General features: G+C 40.5%; 1 protein-coding gene across 1 annotated transcript; it reads right to left on the bottom strand.

The window, feature by feature from the left end:
• On the bottom strand, window positions 1-19,095 carry scp2a (sterol carrier protein 2a). The gene is made up of 16 exons (XM_085140237.1): window positions 18,928-19,095; window positions 17,609-17,663; window positions 17,418-17,489; window positions 17,074-17,205; window positions 16,695-16,759; window positions 15,801-15,927; window positions 15,602-15,665; window positions 15,427-15,513; window positions 15,156-15,306; window positions 14,915-15,062; window positions 14,458-14,565; window positions 10,267-10,420; window positions 10,003-10,099; window positions 7,700-7,829; window positions 3,502-3,581; window positions 1-518 (listed from the first exon to the last, which is right to left on the bottom strand). Exons 1-16 carry the CDS (start codon window positions 19,048-19,050, stop codon window positions 423-425), a joined length of 1,689 nt encoding a protein of 562 aa, XP_084996363.1. The 5' UTR covers window positions 19,051-19,095; the 3' UTR covers window positions 1-422.
• Between the last annotated feature and the right edge of the window lie 1,295 nt (window positions 19,096-20,390).

Below are 20,390 nucleotides of genomic sequence, written 5' to 3'. Positions count from 1 at the left end.
AATTGTTAGAGATTTTATTCGTTTCATTTAAAAAACCCTGGATTTCGTTTACAGATGTACATTTTGTGCAAAATTATTCCTCAAAAATCCCCAAATGCAATTCTTACAGACAGACTAGGGCACATTGAGATTGTGAATACATTATTAAAGAAATTAAAGGAGCAGCATGTGAGTATTTCCATAATTTGAACTGGCTGTGAGTAGTTCACACATCACGTTAGGCTTAAAGAACCGACATAATCACTGAACCACGCAGTGTGCTCTGATATCAAAGCTGCAGCTGGATATGAAACTTAATGGACTTTCAACACCAAGCATGTCAAGGTATTTGACAAATCATCGGTCAGTTAGTTCAATTAAACAGGCAGATTTCAGTTTTTCCTACAAATTTGCGTTTAACATGAAGAAGACAGCCAAGGCTCTCACAGCTTGGCCTTCCCTGGTGCAATCTGCAGGTTCTGCAGCTTCATAGCCATGCCCATGTTCCCAGCGACCTTCAGCTTTCCCTTGAAGAACGCCTGATGGTAAAGCAGTTAAGCATTAGGAAATTTTAATTTTCTAATATCACTTAAAAAGAAGTGGTAGGTTTTTAATGACATTTTGTTTCAGTCTAACAAAATTTCAAATTGAAATCATTATAATCCTCACTTAAATGCATTTAAAACCTTAAATCTAAGGTTTCTGGCTACATAGAAGAGTTACTACCATTTTTAATATTCAGCATTATTATGATCTTTGTGGACCCTATGCCTTTTTTTACATGTGTCTCAATGCTCATTGGCCTGTGCGCTGTAGGGAGTAGTTCAATATATACAAAGGCACTGAGGTCTAATTGATGGGTGGATATGGCTGCACTGGAACAAAAGCATAAAACTGACATTCACTCTATCAATATTAAATGTGGGGCCAGCACTCTTTGCAAGCCTGGTAGTGAGACTTTAAAACCATTTTAGGAATTCCCCTGAAAAAAAATTCAATACTGTAAACAAACAGCAATCAGACAGTGGTATTTGGCCTACTACTGGCGCAGACAACTCTTACAGAAAACAAATTCTCTCTATGACACAACAGATGGGTTAGCTGCCCCAAAAACCTGCAGCAGAACGGAGCAGATTTTGTCTGCTGGTGGATGATGGTAGTCTGTCGGGTAGACACCAACTGAGGGAATTCAAAGCGCCTTCCTGCCAAATCTGTTTGGGTCAACTAAACAAACGCACAGGGTGCATGTTCCTGTTTTGGTTCGCTTCCATTGGGGGCTGACGTAAAAGCTGCCCAACTCTGCTGTCACACTACAGTAAAAATAGGACGGCAACCTACTGGCGAAAAAAAAAAAAAAAAAGGGGAAGAAGAAAAAACCCCTCCAAAACAACATATCTATACACAGTCTGAGTTTATAATGTAATATGGCCTGGCCTATATTTGTATAGCGCTTTTGTAGTCCCTAAGGACCCCTTTATACAACCTGTCATCCACCCATTCACACACTGGTGATGGCAAGCCAAACCAAATCATTGTAGCCACAGCCACCCTGGGGCGCACTGACAGAGGCGAGGCTGCCAGACATTGGCGCCACCGGTAGGCAACGGGTGAAGTGTCTCGCCCAAGGACACAACGAGCGAGACTGTCGGAGCCGGGGCTCGAACCGGCAACCTTCCGATTACAACTCCCAACTCTTGAGCCAATATCATCTTCCAGGATAGAAGTTATGAAATCCAGGTGGTGATTTTATACCTGTTAACAATGTTCCCTCTAAGCTGCGCACGTGCGCAATTGCGAACTGCTGGCATGGTATCTGCGCACAGAAAATCTGCATTGCGCACAAAAAAAAAAAAAAAAAAAATCTAACTTGAATTGAAATTAAAATCATTACTTTAACAATTCTGTTTTGCAGTGTTAGTCAGTGAGTGACTGGCTGCTCACGTATGGGATTAGAATGATGCCACCTTATCCCATAGTCCAGCCAAGAATGCGATTCACATTCGTATATACGCAGCTAATTAACGTCGTCGACAGTCTATGACAGCGTCCTTATGTGCCAACACCGGTGTTGTAGCTAGCAAAGCGGCGTCGCTGATGTGGAGTGAAGCCATGTTAATGACAACGTGTACTTTATACCAGTTTTTAAATTGTGTTGATAGGCCACGTAAATCCAGAGTTATGATAAAAAAAATATCTGCAATGTTTGGTTTTCTTCCTGAATACTATCGTTGTTTATATTTACTGCGGGAAGAAACGTTTTTACATTTTCATTGTAAGTGGGCTAAAGCAGTTAATTAAAAGTAGTCAAACATAAATGTAAATACTGTAATTTGATTATCTTAATAAACCATGTAACTTGGATGATTCGATGCTGGCGTGACCACAGTGCACACGTCTGATGTTGCTCACAGTGGTCCAAGGGACCGCTCAGGGAGTTTGTGTGTTTGCTCAGACACATGAAAAATTAGAGGGAACATTGCCTGTTAATCTCTAATCTGGAGTCTAATGTGCTCCACAGCTGTTACCATGGTGATGTGCCTCAGTAAGAAGTGAACCACCTTCAGGAAACCCATGAAGTTACCTGGATAAGACGAAATCCTCCTTAATAGTACCGGCCTCAGACCAAGTGAACCAAACTGCAGATGTAAAAGCTTCTTCACAGCACTTAGGAAACTGAGATCTACATTTTCTGAAGAGGAGCTGGAGAGGCTAGATCTCCTCTTTCAACTTTTCTAATTCTCAGTTTTCATCACTCAGCAAATTTGCCTGGATTGCCTGCAGGCAGCTCAAAATGCTGCTGATTGTCCTTCCTGTTGGCCAGCCGTACAGCCTCATATCACTCCATTACTAATGTCCCTTCCCTGTCGCCGTGCAGCATTTAGGATCCTGTATGAAGTCCTCGGTCCTATCTACAAAGTACTGCATTACAGTGAGGCTCCCTCATATGCAGCTGAGCAATTTCACTGCTCTTCTCGCTCATGCAGGTCAAGCAATCTAAAAATCTACAAGTTTGTTCTGCACACCTGCCTGCAGTCACACAGTCACTGAGCATCAGAGGGAGGGTCGCCTGCTCCCACCAGGTTTAACAATTCTGTGGACTCTTAAAAGTTTGTTTACTTATGCATTTCAGCAACTTTTCATGCTTTTGTTCTGCCTTTGTGCGGTCTACATTTTGTCTTTTGATTCTTGTACTTCTCTTAAAAAGTTGGTTTGAAAACATTTTTGTGCCCATTAAATTCTTTCATATTTTTACAGCATAGATTATTTCATATCCAAGACAATTCCTGTCTTTATAAAGTGCTGTATAAATAAATAAATAAATAAATAAATACTGTTTAATTGCAGTTCACAATAAATGAACTAACCCTAATGTAATATAAATAAATAAATAAATGCTTTACTGTAAAAATGTTAGGAGCCCCACAGCATGAATTCACTTTTACAGTCAATGTAAAAATATAAGATATCCTTTCCCTTACTTAGACAAATAAACTTTATTTATAGTCATTATTATGCACACACCGTTTGTGGGTTCAGCTTTCCTGTCATCAGATCCAGCAGATCCTCGTCACTCAAGGATAATTCGCAGTCTGCCTTTTGACCTAAAAAAAAGACATTAAAAGATGCATTTATTATTTATCTGGCCAACAGCATTTCAGGTGACCCAAAACTAAAACTCCGCACACACAAAAACAACAAACGACATACTCTACACTGAAGGAAGCAGCACGGAGGAATGTTTGTCTCCGCAGTGGTTCTAGTACAGAAAGCACACTTGGCATAACACTGCACTGATCAACCACAACAATAAAACAGGCAGGAGGAGTGAATAATTATCTCATTACTGCGTCGCCAGTCGAGGGCTGATGCAAAGAATAAGATGTGACTGCTCCCTTACTGCCTTTGAACAACAGGAATATAAGCAGAAAGTCACAGCCGCAGTTGGCTGCACAGCCATAAATCCAAGGCCAGAAGTGACTACACTGGCCACGTGAGAGTCAGAGCTCAACCATCGAGCATGGAAGAGGTCCGATGAGTCATATTTCCGTTTACTAAGAAAGAGATGGCAGAACTAGAGGCGGCATAATGCTCTGAGCAATTTTCTCCTGGGAAATCTTTGCTCATGCCTTTAATGCATACTCATCGGACCACATTTACCCCTTTATTCCCACTTATATTCCCTGATGGCAGTGGCATCTTTCAGCAGGATAATGCACCCTTCCACACTGCCTCCACACACAATACTGTTTAGCAATGGCTTGAGGTGAAGTTGTGTTTCAAGGCGTCTTAACTCAATAGAGCACAGGTGCCAAACATGAGGCTCTGAGGGCCAAAATTGTGCGGGCAAAGACTCCAATCCGGCCGACTGGACAGCTAGGATAGATATGAAAGCATGAATTTTTAACTTTAACAGTATTTTCGTAAGTTTTCCATCCATGGTTATTCATACTACACCACAGTCACTCTATCAATATTTGTTTGTACTTTGTTTTCTAATGACAGGACAGTCTGGGCAGTGAGCTACCAGAACTTCCTTTGCAGTTTTACACATTTGTTTCTTTCTATTTAAGCCCAAAGAGTCGTGGCAGCAGATTTCTTTCATTTAGTAGAGCCAAACCTCTCATGCAGAAAAACTGAGACGTACTGCTGAGGCTGCACTTCCTTTTCTATTACTAGTGTATCTCAGGGAATAAAATATGCAGGTAAACTTCTTTACACTGACAAGGGCAGTTCCACTGGTCCGGCTCACTCAAGGTCAAAGTGGGCTGTATGCGGTCCGCCATGTAAAATGAGTTTGACTTTCCTGCAATAGAGCGCCTGGAAGATGAGCTGGACAAACAAACCCAATCCACAGAGGCTTCACTTCACAGCTCACAGAAGCTTTTGACTCAAAGCAGATTCTTTGAGTCTGTTACCACAGGGCACCTCCAGAGACACAATATTAGGCAGGAAGCTTTAATGACTTGGCTGACCGAGGCATCCATTCAGTGCAATTTGTTTCACAGCTCAGAACGCATTATGACTCACTCTTTCTATATTGCATAACTTAATATACTACTTTCTACTGTTAACACACAATACATTCTGTTTCCATCATGCTTGAGCAAATAAAGATGGTGGACAGACGAAATATAAAAACTGAAATTTAGACCATGTTTAAATCAGTCCAATAAGGGGAGATGATAATGCAAATTAAACCCTGTTCAGTCTTCAAAGTAAGACTGACCACACTGCCTCAAAATCTCCTGTGTCAGCTTCTTTAAAGACGTTATTAGAGCTATCTGAGAGCTGCGGTATCCTAAAATCTAGTTCAACTTTCACTAAAAACAGCACAGCAGTGTGCTTGCAGAAGTTCAAATACTGGTCCTGCAAACCAGCAAGAAAACATTTAAGTGTACTGGGTTTAACAAGCCTGTTGGTTCAGCTTTTTATGTGCAAGAGAACTTCTTTAACTGTTGTTATGATGGCAGCGGTTTTCAAATTTTGCTCCTAACCTAACTTTTAAACTCATGCAGTAATGTTGAACCATAACGGAGGGGGAAAAAATGCATATTGAAAACCTTTGAGTGGAACAGCTTGTACGTCTTAGATTTCCCTGAACATTTCTTTCTATTTTCGAAACATTCAGTCGTATGGACAGAGTGGTGATTCAGAAATAATGGCTTGGAAGTAGCAAGCATAACAGGGGAGACCATCAAATGATGACATGCCCATTTACCAGGATGTGCCTATGAGTACGGATGCTACGTGTGTGTGTCTGTGCAGAAATCAGCTTGTAAAATAAAAAAGTCATAATGCAGCTCTTCTAGCAGTATCTCTTTTGCACACATCAGGTCATTATTGGAATTAAGCCTGTTTGTTTCCATTTGGTTCATGTTTTGAAGTCCCCTGTAGCATCTGCATTTAAATCTAAATTTTAAGGCGGATAATGAAGTAGCTGAAACATTTTCACCGCGTCAGCTACTTAATTTATTTCACTGGAGAGTTTTGCGGTAGTTCTTCACAACTGCAGAAGTATCGAGTGAATTCAGCCTAAACTTTAAAACAAAAAAAAATACCACCAAATCACAGCCTTTCCATTTTACCTCCAGCACTCGCCTGAAATCTTCCACAACGACATCTACTGAAGATTATTAGTTTTTTTGAAACCTCTATTTATTGTAGGGGACTGAACACATTTCTTTTTGAGCTTCGGACAAAAAGAGCAGAACACTTTCACTCCCACAATACAAGAGTTAAAAGGGCGACGCTCCGAGGTGTTTGCAGGCTCCTCAGGAAATAATAAAACCTTCTGAAACGCTCTCTGAAGTCTTCAGACAATGAAGGCTTTCCTGACAGAGGTGTGAAACAAAATCAAGCTCAGCCACAATCACAGCAGTTCGGGTGATTTTTATCTGCAAGCTGCTTTGCACCCCAACTACACCCAAGCCCTTCTCCATGCTGCTGCTGCTGTTCTTAAACTTTACATGTACACAAGAAGAAGGACAGGGAGGTCCAAGAACAGAGCCATACCTCCCAAATGTAAAGCACTGCAGACAGGAATAATTCTGAATATACATTTTAACTTGTCTTTAAGTTCGACAGAGATTTTGTCAGTATTAAAAGTGTATCTCTGACAAGACCAATAGTGCCAATAGTGAAAAGATGCATAATGCAAGGACAAGGATCATGATATAAACATAAACTCTTCCTCCCATTAAGATGTTTGACGATCTCTGCTCCACCCTTAATGATGAGTTTTAACACCTCACTATATATCAATAGGGATGTGGTGTGACGTCATTAGAAAAGTGTCTGGGTTTTTCCAAGGATAGCTGCATAGGCAGAGACCACCTTCACTAACTTCTGATGCAAACCCAGCAGGCCTGAAATATGACAGAAACCGCTCAGTTCAGAACAAAGTTTCAAGGGTTCTTCCTAGTAGACCTTATCCTTGGGGGCCTCTGGATGTCTGGACTTTTGATCTCCTCCATACCTGCTTCATGCCCTGGAGGACAGGGCTGTGGCCCCCCACACCCTCTAGCAGATCATTACATGAAGGAACCTTTTAAAAACAAGCGCGTCCATGCTCACAGGTGTACACACGGGTGCTCACACACACAAACTACACCCTTTTTGGCTCCTACCTCAAAGCACACTGTGCGCTGTCGATATTATGTGCTGCACAATAATGTTTAATATTTAGTATTTACTGTTATATTCCCATAGATCATCGTGATGTTGTTTATTGTATTGCTCTCGTTTTCTTCTGCTTGTTTTCTTTTTTCTTTCTCAACAGGTGATCGATATATGTATTTTTTTGTCTGCTTATTTAGTTGGTTTTTGTTCTTTTGCCCTTTATCCCCGTCCCTCTTCTCCACTGTTTTTCCCCCTCTTCCTTTCTCCCTTTTCTTTTCCTCATTCAAGTCTGTCCCGTATCTAGCAAGTGAAAATTAAAAAATAAATAAAATAAACAATAAAAGGTGAATCAAATAGACCATTACGGCAAGGCTGGGATGGTCAATTTGGTAAAGTAAATCCATTGGGCATCTTTCCTCGCCTTTAGACAATAATTCTGATGGTAAAAGAACCAAACGGGACAGGCAACAAAAAAAAAAAAGCAAAAAAAAAGAAGCAGACCTTATCCTAAGGGTGTAAAGACTTACAAAATAATGATAATTAATCAGCTGCAAGTAAAATATCAAGAGTGTTACAGGACTTTAACAACAGCCTCACATACCTGGGTCGTTTGTTACAGAACCGTTACCATTTTTCACATCAACAATCCAGGTCGCCTCTTTCCCACCTGGGCCGTCCTTCACTTTAAATGCAAACACTCCACCAATCTTCTTAACAAGTTGCGCTCCCTCCTGCAACAACAGGGTTTGAGTTCCTTTTAATAAATGATTGCATACAGTAAGTGTAGACAGGCAGCAACAGCCCACACAGTGCAAATTAAATTCTACAGCCATCTATTTGTTATACACACAGCTTGACATGAATAGTTTAGATCATGTTTCGTGGTTTCGCCTGAGAAAACCTCTCAAACTCCACGGTCCCGATGGTGACAGGATAATACACCACCAGATCTGATTGAAATGGCTGTGCAGCTATAATTATTAAGCAGTTTCTGTCGCCTGTAAATCATCTGAATCTGTCAGGATTCAGATGATTTAACGTGTAAAAGTGTGACAAAGAATACCCTACAGTTTACAGAGAATGTCTGCTTTCTGCTTTCTCATTCTCCTCATTATTTAACCATACGAGTCCTGGCAGCTAATACAACAGAAATTTATGGACCAGCGAGCTGAGAAGTTTTGTTCCATCTCATTAACTTTCTGTACTACATGGATTTCACCACAATAAAAATTATCTCTCCAGCACAGATCTGATGCTCTTGAAATTCATGTTGCGTTATGGCAAGCGTGTTAGCTTAGTTAACACTGAACCGTCAGCTTTCTCAAAAACAACCTAAAGTATTCTGGGAAGAAGTGAGAACATCAGTCTGTTCCTTGAACCCAATGCTTGTAGACATGGATGAAACTAAAGTTCGCCCCCAGAGTAACTGGTTCTCATATTCCACTCATGAGCACTTCTTTTTTAAAAATGTAACATCTGAGGGAGCGAGGGGTCACAGGTAGGACTGAGCAGAATGCTCATCTTTAAGAATATACAACGCTCAGAGAAACTGAACGGAGCACTTTTTAAATCACATCAGTTAAACTTGCAGGATATTGATGAGGTCAGTTAAGTAGCACAGTTTTAGCTACTTTGGTTTTAATGAAATTAACAACTGTTGCACCAGAGGGGCAACAATGAGGTAAACCACTGACATTGGCAGAAGGTTTGCCGAGTCTCCCAGCACAGTCTCAAGCTCATGGAAGCGATTCAAGGGGACAGGGAGTTACTCTAGGAGAGCTGGACCAGTATCTGCTCCTTTGTGCTAGGAGGAACAGGATGAGCACTGCCAGAGACGAAATTGTCCTGTGCTTCTTTTTTTTTTGAGTTGCTGTAATGAAATTTCAGTTAAAATAGACTAGCATGCTGCATTTTCTTCCCACCTTTGATTGTCAGGGTGTCTTTGAATTCAACCCTCTGTAGGTTGATCATTTTCAGTTCCATGTGGCATCCCTTTATTACCCAGTCCATATCAGCATGATTTCCTTCCCCACTGAGATCTGGTGTGTTTTCAAAGCGTTCCTTGATTTTTTATTTTTTTTTTGCAGTGAATATCCTCCACATTTAAGAAGATACTGCTGCCATACATCATTACTGTGGAGTAGCTCTCCTCTGAACCAAGACCCAAAGTGTCAGCCAACTCCATGAGCATGTTTTTAGTAAACACATCAACATGAAACAAGCAAAAATAGTTTCTTGTGCAGTGGAAAAAGTCCTTACTGTGATGCACATATATAGAAAAACACAGTTGGGTAGGCGTTCAAGCACCTTTCTCTGCATTGTAACTCAAGCAGGTAATAGCCTCACTAATGCACACAATTACCGATACCACCTAATTTCTTCTGTTATGTCAAAGCACGATTAAAAGCCTTGAACACCGAGTACAAGTTCTTTCAAACCAACATCATCACACACAAACACACCGTCAGTGTTTAAGATTTTGTATCTTTTTAAACGCATTAATCGCAGCATATCCAAAGCACAGCATATATCACATGTGTCATACTGCTTTAAATTTGCTCTACAAATTCAGTTTACATTGCCGCAACACTGTATAAATAAACCTTTTTGCAAATATGAGGTCGTGCGTGTGAGTTTCATATCAACAAACTGTGATTTAATTTATAAGAAAAGCAAAATAGATCAACGTATGAAACACGTTTCTATTAGAGGCTTGTGGTCATGTTTACATGTCACGCAACTATCAATAACGACAAAGAAGAAAGAAGAAAATCTAATACATGAATGGATTTAACTGGATGCACACTCATCAAGTCGATAAGAGCAGGCACACAGTGGCTAATTAAAAATATCACAGTGACATGCTGTCACTAATAGGCAACCGCCTGCCGTGACACTACCTACCTGCTGTAGATGTTTTTCAATCTCTTTGAAGACAGGATAAGCTTTAAACCCTTCCAGACCGCTGCCTGAGCTGGTGAGAACTGCACCCACGCGGGACCTGAAGGAAGAAGAAAAAAACTAAACTAAACTGATGTATGAGTTAAAGATCTCCTTTAGAACCTGCCTCGGCAAGTTATTCTTTAAGATAAGAAGTGAAAATGCTCCTTGCTGTATGAGAGGTATCCAAGTGAACTAATAACAAATCATTGGCAACTTCCTGCTCACCTCGCCTCCTCTGGGAAACCCATCTTGTAAAGTGCGACAACCGCTGCTCCTCCCAAGCCAATGTTGTGCTGCAAGGCCACTTTTGCCCCAGAGACCTGCCTTCGCCCGGCCATCCCTCGGAGCTGCCAGCATAGCTCTGCACACTGGGCCAGACCTGTGAAAAGGCGAGCACATGGTAAACATAGCAAACGTGTTTAACCAAGCTTACCTCCTAGATCACACAGACTTTTAATTTAAGAAAAATTATTATTTACCCATGTGACATGAAAGTGAAGGTTATTATTATTATTATTATTATTATTATTATTATTATTATTATTATTTTTATGATTTTTTTTAAGATGATCTGTTTTAATTATGATAAAATGAATTTTCCTTTTTGTGGGCTTGCAAATTTTTTTATGCCTTTGTGCAACTTAATAATGAACATAAGGATACACTTAAGTATTCAAAAGTATTTACACACAGTAAACTCATCATTAATGTAAAGTATCATAGCTGGAAAGTTATTAAGAAACCTGCCCACCCACAGAATCCCAAAAGTAACTGTAACAACGTAGCATACAAAACTTAACAGGTTCAGGACAAAGAAGCTGTTTCGCTGGATTTTCAAAATATCTACAGGTTGCAGTAACAGGAAGGGAAAAGCTGCAGTCAATATTTATTTTACAATTCTTACTGAGAGGGGTGACAAAATGACTCCTAATCTGTCAACTTGCTCCCTAATCTCACCAGTGGCAGCTCCAGCACCAACCAATGCTACAGCTAAGCATTTCATCCCATCTGCTTAACGAGCTTTCGCATTTCTCCATTATCCCAATGAGCTAAGGAACTTAAGGCTAAAAGACCATGGTGCATCTCTCACATTCTGCGGCACTCGCCTAATTCTTTTTCATGTGGACTTCTGTGACAGTGTGACTTTGCTTGAATGCCAGTTGGAAAAATTACCACATGGTTCAAATTGGCACTTCATCAGTGAAGAGCCTGAGGGCATCTTGTCAGATCCATAATTTTCATCCAATGTAAAAAAACCTTCACATTCAAGACTGTTTGTCCTCACGCCCCCTCAAATATGAACTCATCTGCAGTAAATTCTCTCGAAAAAGCTCTTTCATAGTACCAAATTGTGATCAAAAGCCATTTGATTTAATGAAGGATAAAAGGGTGTACTTCGACCTATGAAATAGTGACATCTCAAGGTCACTGGATGAGATGTCTACACATTAAAAACTAAATAAATAAATAAAATATATCTCATCCTCCTGATGTATAGGTTGCTTCAGGCAATTGGCTGTTAGCATCTCTGTTCACAGTGTTACTGGGGGAAGAGGTCAGATTTGCAAGCAAGATTTAGAGCAACACCATGGATCAGACAAAGCTTAGCTGAGTGGGGCACTCGCACGCTGGGAGTGTGACCCAGGAGACACAGGGAGTACTGATGATATGGGCAGGGCGAAGTAATGAAAAAAAAAGTACAAGCAATACAATTAAGATGATAATTCCAAGAAATGTGGTAAATACGGGTGAAGTGATTAATGGCGTTCGCACTGTTTGGCCTGGTTATCTGTCCTTAGCGAGTCCATTTTTGCATGTTTGAGTCCATTACAGACGCTGGGCGAGCCAGCTGCACTGTTTGCTCAGTCTTGTCCCCCAACGATTTAAAACGCAGAGAGATTACAGGGGAAGCGTGCCAAAGTCACAGCCGGCTGCTCTCGCACATGCAGGCTTATGATCACTTTTACCCAGTGTCAGTGTAGGTGGCCGTTAATGCAAGACACATGCCACCTGGTGGGCACGGTGGAAATCGCTTGTCAAAGTTTTCAAAGTGCATTCAGAGAAAACACTTGTTTGTTGAGCCTGATTTGTGAATACAAAACGCACGTGGCTAAGGGACGTTTTTAGTTAAACTTGTCGTAGCTGCTTTAGATCGGGGTGGGATCTTGTTTAGGGATGCAACAATACCAATTCTTTCAAACCGATACGATACTGATACTTGGATCTGAGTACTTGCCGATAGAGAGTACAAAAACCGATACTTCTACCACACACACACACACAAATGCAATGAATTGGAAGACAGGTTTTATTTTATTCTCTGCCGATAATAAATAATATCTTAATAAAAATGACCACAAAATAATTTCAAGTGAAAAATAAGCACTTCTGTTAAATTATTGCAGAGTCTCCACATTGTAATTTAACAAAATATCACTGAACTATTGGCACTGACCAGAGCTTTCAGAATAATAAATAAACACTTCTGTTTGGAATAAAATAAATACAAATTAGGTTTGAGAATAAAATAAACTTAAATTATTGCAGAGTGTCCATATTGTAAACAAACAAACAAAATAACGAAAGTATTTGGCATTGACGAACGAACTCCCCATCTGCCCATGGATCATCAGTCCACTGTGCCGTTAAACCAAGGACTGACATCACGCACACACTGCTTGTCTTTACCTCTTTAGAAAGTTTTGGCACCATTATCTCCCTGATGTGTGGGCGGCTGGGAATTTTATATCGCAGCTCGAGTATGCTGAGAAGAATCCTATGTTTTCCACGACCGGTGTTGTGCCAAAAAGTGATTGTCTGCCAAAAACTGATTTCCAATGTTTCTGTGTATTTTTTTATGTGTAATATCTTTACGTATGTTCATAAATAGACTTCGGTGAACAGGGATTACAAAGGGGTTACATATAGAAATAAAAAAAATATCTGTTTTTCAAGTATCTTTACAACTCTGTGTTAATATACTTACATTATAGCCAATCCGGTCCTTTATCCCCACTTAAAATATTTTTACAGAACCATTGCAATATTTGTTGGCATTTCTGCTGTCCTGTTGGCCAGCTTACTCTTACAAAAGACATTTTTAATGTTAATGAGATTTTTTTAACTGCATAAATAAAGGTTATATAAAAGTCACTGCCAAAAACTGATTGCGGCTTCTACCTTGTTACACGAATGTTGTTTGTGGCTCAAGATTACTTTATGTCATCCATAAGGGATGCGTTTGACATATGTTTAACATATTATAGGCCAACAAGTTACTTATAGCAGTTTAAATACGAGCAATCAGTTTTTGGCAAATACCGGAAATCAGTTTTTGGCAGACAATCACTTTTTGGCACAACGACCGGCATTGGCTGGTCATCCAGAGCAATAAAATGAGTCAGAGCCTCTGTTATTTTAACTGCCCGTGGATTTCTCTTGACATTTTTCACCGCTTTTCCAAAACCTGAGTTAAAGTTGGCTGTTCCGGTCCACACTGCTGACATTTTGTTTAGCCTAGCTACAGCAGCCTCCAGTTTCTCTTTTTTTTATCTGGAGCTGCCAGTCTGACTCGTCTAACCCTGTGCCTGTTTAGCGCGGGATGTCCCCCTAGTGGCCAATCTAAAAAACTACAACAAAAATGACAAGCCACCCTCTGATTAATGAAATAAGTTAGTATCGGTTCATGGTATCGGTTAACTTTTACGAGTATGAGTACACACACATTTTACAGTATCGGCCCTGATATCCGATACCAGTATCGGATATCGGTGCATCCCTAATCTTGTTCACACCATAAACCGTACCGAGACCACCTCCTCCAAAAGGTCTCGGTGTGGTTGTTTTGGTCTCCACCCGAGTGCAATTACTATGTTAAACCTGTACAAACAAAACACGAAAAAGTGGGAAAACAAACCCGAGTTCGATTTAAACTGACTAAACACCACAGATGTGAAAACGCCCCTTAGATTCTTAAAGGACAGTTTATTTTTCCTTTTGTCTGCAAGTAATCTTACAGCAGGTCCTTGTTTTATAAGTAAGATAATCATAAAACAGAGAACATTTAAGCATTTGCTCATTTAAAGGTTTGTTTTTTTGTTATTTACTCTTAGTTTAACCGAGTTGAAGCAACGACACAAAAACTGCCTTACACACAATAAGAAAACACAAATTAATGAACTATAAAATCACGATTGCCCATGCCTTTACGATTCAGGATCAATTATTTAAGTGGGTAAGTCTACTAACTTAGCACAGTTGTCTTCTAAACCTGCATTATGGAACTTGTTAAACACATTTTCAGGACACCAAACAAGTTATATAACAACAATTATCCCAAATGGTCAAAGTAGCTTTTTTTTTTTTCATTTCATCACTTACAAATGATTTGCATCAAGAGTCTGAGTCTCTTCTTACCTGTGGCACCAAGAGGATGCCCTTTAGAGATGAGGCCACCACTGGGATTGATCACAAACTTGCCTCCATATGTGTTGTCCCCTCTGTCAATCAGTTCTCCAGCTTTACCTGTAGAAACGGTACATTTATCTTCTTAAAAAGTAATTTATCTGTAGGCGTACATCCATGTGAGGTAACATGACCTCACTGATACTGCACTACAAGATCCTCTGTAGTTCAGTAAAGCTGAATTAGCCGTCATTAAATTTAGATATAAAAAGTTTGGGAATTGTATCAAAATCATTTAAGTTCCTTTGCTGCCAGTATGGTCATTAAACAACACTGCCACCTGCTGCTCAGTCAATGCAACATACCATAACATATCACCATGGACAATTCAGGGGAAACACTGACATAAATTGTGATAGAGGCTCAACATATGGAGAATACGTCAAGGTTTAATGAGATGCAGTCTTACCCTCTGGACACAACCCCAAGGCCTCATACGTGATGAGCTCATTGGCTGAGAAGCAGTCGTGCAGCTCGACCACATCAACGTCACTTGGCTTCAGACCAGCGGCCTCGAAACACTTCTTAGCCGCCAGCTGGGACATGTCATAGCCCACCTGGAAAGGAAAAGTGTTTGTCACCATCAACCCAATTATTTGTTTGTTGTCACCAGTGTGCGTGTCAATAACTTTCAATTTCAGATTTCTTGCCATTTTAATGCAGCTGTTCTCTTCAAATGTGGATGTCAGGTCGGTCGCCATCTCCTGGGCCACGATCTCCACCGCCTGGTTCTGCAGGTGGTATTTCCTGACAAAGGGCTCGCTGGCCAAAACTGCTGCTCCAGCACCATCTGATGTAGGGCTGAGAGGAAAAGAAGACAAGACAAGAAAAAAAGAGGCATGGTTGTCAGAAAGTGAAATGATTATCAGTAACCGATGATAAGAATCTGTACTTTGATCAACACTTGTGTAAGTTTCTTACCAGCACTGCAGGAGCGTAAGAAAGTCAAACACCTTCCTGGATTTCATCACCTGCTCCAGACTGTACTCATCCTGGAACTGGGAGTACCTGCGTGTAAAAACACTCAAATATTTACACCCTCGTTTGAACAAAAAAAGACCAATATGAACGCCAAATGCGGCCAGCTGTGTCTTACGGGTTATTGGTGGAATGTTTGTGGTTTTTCCAGGCAATCTTGGCAAAGTGTTCTGGCTTTGTGCCTAAAGGAGAATCAAAAATACTGCAAACACCGTAGAGAAAATTGCATAATGTAAAATGATGACAACAATGAAGATTTTACAATAACATTCCTACTGTAGTCTGTAGGAATTGCTTTGTTTGGATGATATGTTTACCATATTTCTCCATATGCTCCCTGCCGGCATTTCCAAACATCTGTGGTGCTGCTGGCGCTGCTGCCATCCCATAGCGGTTGATCATCACCTCCATGTGCTTGTCCATGGGATTTGTCCTATCCATGTACTTTAGAAAAGAAAAAAATGCAATAACAGACTAAAATTTCCTTCCACATATGGGATCTCTAGTTCCAGAAGGATATAATTATTTGACATTTTCTTGAAATTTTTAGTCTGTCTCTCCCGGTTTGACCCTGATATGGATTTGTAAAGACAGGAAGTGAAATGTAAATCTTTACCCATCGTGCAATGGTAAACAATCCTTTGCAAAATCTTTAGATCCGGGTCTGAATTGACTCCAAAAGTTAAATACAAAGTTGGGCAGAGCCCCACATCTGGTAATGAATTAACCAAGCTACAAGTAAACCACGTAACGTCCTCGTCCACAGTTATTAGAAGTCAGTAGAAAATGCTAATCTCCACTCTCCACTGTGATTGTACAAAGGAAAACGGTATGAGCAGAAAGAAGGATCGCAGTTGCTGAATTGCAGTCTTTTATTGCCCGATGCTTTTTATCAGCCATTGGATTTTAACCATTGAAACACAAAACTTGGCAGCCCCCAAAACTGTGGACAAAAAGTCCCCAGAGGCCAAGTCAATAGATGACAGTGACCGAGCTTTACACATGCAAAAACCCACATAATGCTTTCCTTTTAACAGCTTTCATTCTCAATAAGAGGTTTCTCTGTATTATGTGACCTCAGCTGATTTTTCTCCCCCCTCTCATTCATCTGGCAAAATTTCAGCCAAGTCAAACATGAAAGATTGCAAAATAGCTGTGAGGGCTGACTAGGGGGTAAAAAATGTTAAAACATCCTGGATGAATGTGCATACCTTTGCAGACAGAGAGCCCCTCTCCATCTTCTCAAACCCAAGAGCAAGCACACAATCAGAAAGACCTGCAAGAAAACATTAAAGGCAGTGAATAAAACTACTGATTATAGACTGCGCTGAAAAGAATATGCAGGTTTGATTCGGCTCGTTTGATTTTTACGCTGGATTCTCTCCTGATGCAGCCCTGAAGGGCCTCGTCTCTCCTCCGGAGACTGAACTGGGGATCTTTCGCTTGTTATACACCATCGAGCCACAGTAACATTTCAATACTTTGAATAACTAGAATCCAAAGAAGCCACTGTTTATCACGTTTCACCACAGCCTTCAGGTGTTATAGAGCAAACTACCTGCCACTGTTAAAACCTCCTGGCTGACTCACCTCCCTGGACCAGCTGGCGTGCCATGAAGAGAGCAGTCGAACCTGTGGAGCAGTTGTTGTTGACGTTGATAATGGGGATGCCAGTCAGGCCCAGGCTGTGGTAAATGGCCCTTTGTCCACATGTGGAGTCACCTGGAACAGAGAGGTAGGATGAGATGCTACTCTTCACTCATTTCACTTTAACTGTGCTGTACAAGAAAGAGGCTTAACAAAAAAAACAAAAAAAATTTGGAGCATAAAACAGGAAAAATAAAAAATTCACATTTTCACATATACAGCAAAGTAGACAATGCGAATGCACATACTATATTGTTAAAAATATAAATATTTATTCGAGGTTTTACCATAGACGTATCCTACGCAAGCTTGTTCAATGGCAGAATATGGGATTCCTGCATCTGCTAGAGCCCTTTCACCTAAAATAGGATGTAGAGATACAGCAATAAAACTTATTACATGTTTTATAACAGCACAAAAACAATAAATATCAAGATCTGATATCTATGAATGACCAATAATCTGTAAAGATCAGCACCTGCTTCCTTGGCCATATCAGGATAGTCACCTTCCCGTGCTCCAGGCTTGTCAAACTGCAGCAAACACACACAAAAAAACTCAGGTCAGTGCCACTACAGTCTGATTCAAGATTTTATTTTCAAAACAACTTTTAAACATTTTTATTAAGTGTGGAGAAGTCTACAGTCACTCTGCTGATGCAACCTAAACATGCACCAGGCAGCAAGAACATTAAAACCACTGACAGGTGAATAATACTCATCATCCTGTTATAATCCAGTGAATGTTCTGTTGGAAAACCTGAAGTCCTGACACTCATGTAGATGTTGCTCTAAAACTTTTTGTACTACCCGAGCAAATATTGCTGCAGAGCAAGCACACACCTCCTCCATAGCAATGGCGCTCCCCAACAGCAGCAGCTTCCCCCAGCAAGACAGTGTGCCCAGATGCACTGCAGAACGGCTCAAAATCAAGAACTTCTTAACTTCTAATCTGACTTTCTAATGATTTCTCATTTCTAATTAAATACATGGGTGTATAAACCAATATATTTGATTTATACATGCCTCCTGCTGTAGGTTTCATGATGTGAACAGACTTTAAAACACAAACAAGGACAAAGAGCAGATAAAAAGGCTGCAGTGGCATAATTGTATGTCATTAATGCACAGAGGTATAAAATGATAGAAAATGCTTTGTGTGCACTGTTCAGAGAGCAGACAGTGCAATACCTCAACATAAGCAAATATACCCTTCTCCACCAAAATCACTGTGAGGGACATATTTAACTTTTCAGGGACCTGAAAGCATGAGGCTCGTTCAGGTTTGGAGGTAGAAGCAGCTTTTGGAATTAAAGTGTCCACCTTTAGCAGCATGCCGGAGAGAAGACCTTTGGCACAGTTTGTAATGCTGTTGACCATGAACTGTGGACTCCACGTTTAGTCTCAGCGAGTACTGAATACAAACCAGACCTACTGTCATCACACTCACGAAAGCTGGGTAGTTTTTAAATTGTAAACATGAACTACAGCAATTTGACTTTACTTCGGCTAACGTAGCTAGCTAGCCTTTCAAAGTGCACTGACAGCTATGACACAGGGGTTTTTTAGACCTTTGGACACAGCATGAGCACAAATAAGCCCGACAGTCCCCAACACCGCGGATTTGATCCAACTGTCCCAATGAGAGCAGAAAAGTCTCAGCTTTAGGTGGACCGCACTGAAAGAACCGAAATCTTGGTTTAGGTAATCATGCTAGCCTCTCCGCTACACAGCGCCGTTTCTCGCTGTTTTACAGAGCAGCAGTGTGATAAACTGCTAAAAAATAAAGTAAGATTACCTTAGTCATGCCAACTCCTATGACAAATACTCTGTTCTTCTTTCCAGGTGCCATGGTGCTTCTCTGAGTCCACTCACACAAGTGACGTGAAAATCCGTGAACACGGCGTAGTAACTGGGACATAAACGATCTTCAGCGTGGTGGCTCCTGATGTGACCAATGAGAACCCGCGGTGAGAAACATAAACACGGAGAGAAGCGGGCCTGACAGCAGCGGGTACAGCAAAGATCGTCTATGCACAAGTAGGTGTGTCACTCTGTGGGAATACAATACCATTAGTAATAAGTTAGAATAAAGCTCTTAAACATCTAAACAAAAGCGACTTTTCTATAAATATGCCTCCTCAAACATAACGTCCACCAGATTGATAGCACTGCGTATATATACAACTACCGTGAGGTTTTTTTTATGGTTAAATATTGGAAGTTTAAGAACTCACAAGCCTGTGTCCCCTGTGATCATTTGACCTTTATCGTTTGCGTTATCTGATAACTTTTTGTAAGGTGTTGTCGGACTAAATTGTTATGCTATGTTGCTATATCGTTATGCCAAAAAGTCATTTCCGATATTTAAACCGTTGTAAATGACTTTTTGGCCTATAGTCCATCAAATATCCCTCTCATGTTTAATAACAAGTTATTTTGAGCCACATCCTTGCACAAGGTAGAAACTGGAGTTTTTCCACAAACTAACACTTATATATCCTTTATTTATGCACGGTAAAATGTGTCACTGATATTAAATATGTCTTTTTTAAGAGCGATGTGCAGAAACAAATATCTCACAATTCTATAGTTATTTTAAGTGCTCAAAAAGTACCGAATTGATAATAATACAGAACACAGACCTGTTACATCAATGCAAAGTCATAAGAATGCTTGCAAAAAGGTCTTTTTTTAAATCTTATATTTAACCCCTTTAGAAATCCTGTTGACTAAAACCTATTTACAGACATAAGCAAAGACGTTAGACATAAAAAACACAAACATCAGTTTTTGTTTTTTGTTTTACTTTTACATATCTAGATAAGTCACTTTAAGGGTGGCTTTTTATTACTTCAAAAGTACACGCATGTGAAGATATGAAGTAGCAACTGTTCACACTGTGAGATAAATCCTGACAGGAGAAATTTGTTGGAAGTTTGCAGCACTCTGCAGGTACACAGTAAGACCTCTTCAGTGATTGATACTTTCCTTTGATAAATTCACCCACAATGGGTCCTTGTCTCAATCTGTATTGTCTAATAAGTCCAATTTAACACAAGAAAAGGATTTGTATGTTTTCCCGGGAGGAGGCCCTGGGGCAGACCCAGGACACGCTGGAGAGATTATATCTCTCGGCTGGCCTGGGAACGCCTTGGTGTTCCCCCGGACAAGCTGGATGAGTGGCTGGGGAGAGGGAGGTCTAGGCTTCTCTGCTTGGGCTGCTGCCCCCGCAACCCAGCCCCAGATAAACGGAAGAAA

This window comes from Neolamprologus multifasciatus, chromosome 18 (genome assembly GCF_963576455.1).
Source record: "Neolamprologus multifasciatus chromosome 18, fNeoMul1.2, whole genome shotgun sequence".
NCBI lineage: Eukaryota > Metazoa > Chordata > Actinopteri > Cichliformes > Cichlidae > Neolamprologus > Neolamprologus multifasciatus.
This window is presented reverse-complemented; position numbering and strand designations above follow the sequence as displayed.

Excerpts from the sequence above, each read along its gene's own strand:
- scp2a (XM_085140237.1), bottom strand. The coding sequence starts at position 19,050 with ATGTCCCAGTTACTACGCCGTGTTCACGGATTTTCACGTCACTTGTGT. Across the intron at positions 17,206-17,417 it reads TTGCGTAGGATACGTCTATG|GTGACTCCACATGTGGACAA; the intron begins GTAAAACCTCGA and ends TCTCTGTTCCAG. Across the intron at positions 15,307-15,426 it reads CTTACGCTCCTGCAGTGCTG|CCCTACATCAGATGGTGCTG; the intron begins GTAAGAAACTTA and ends TTTTCCTCTCAG.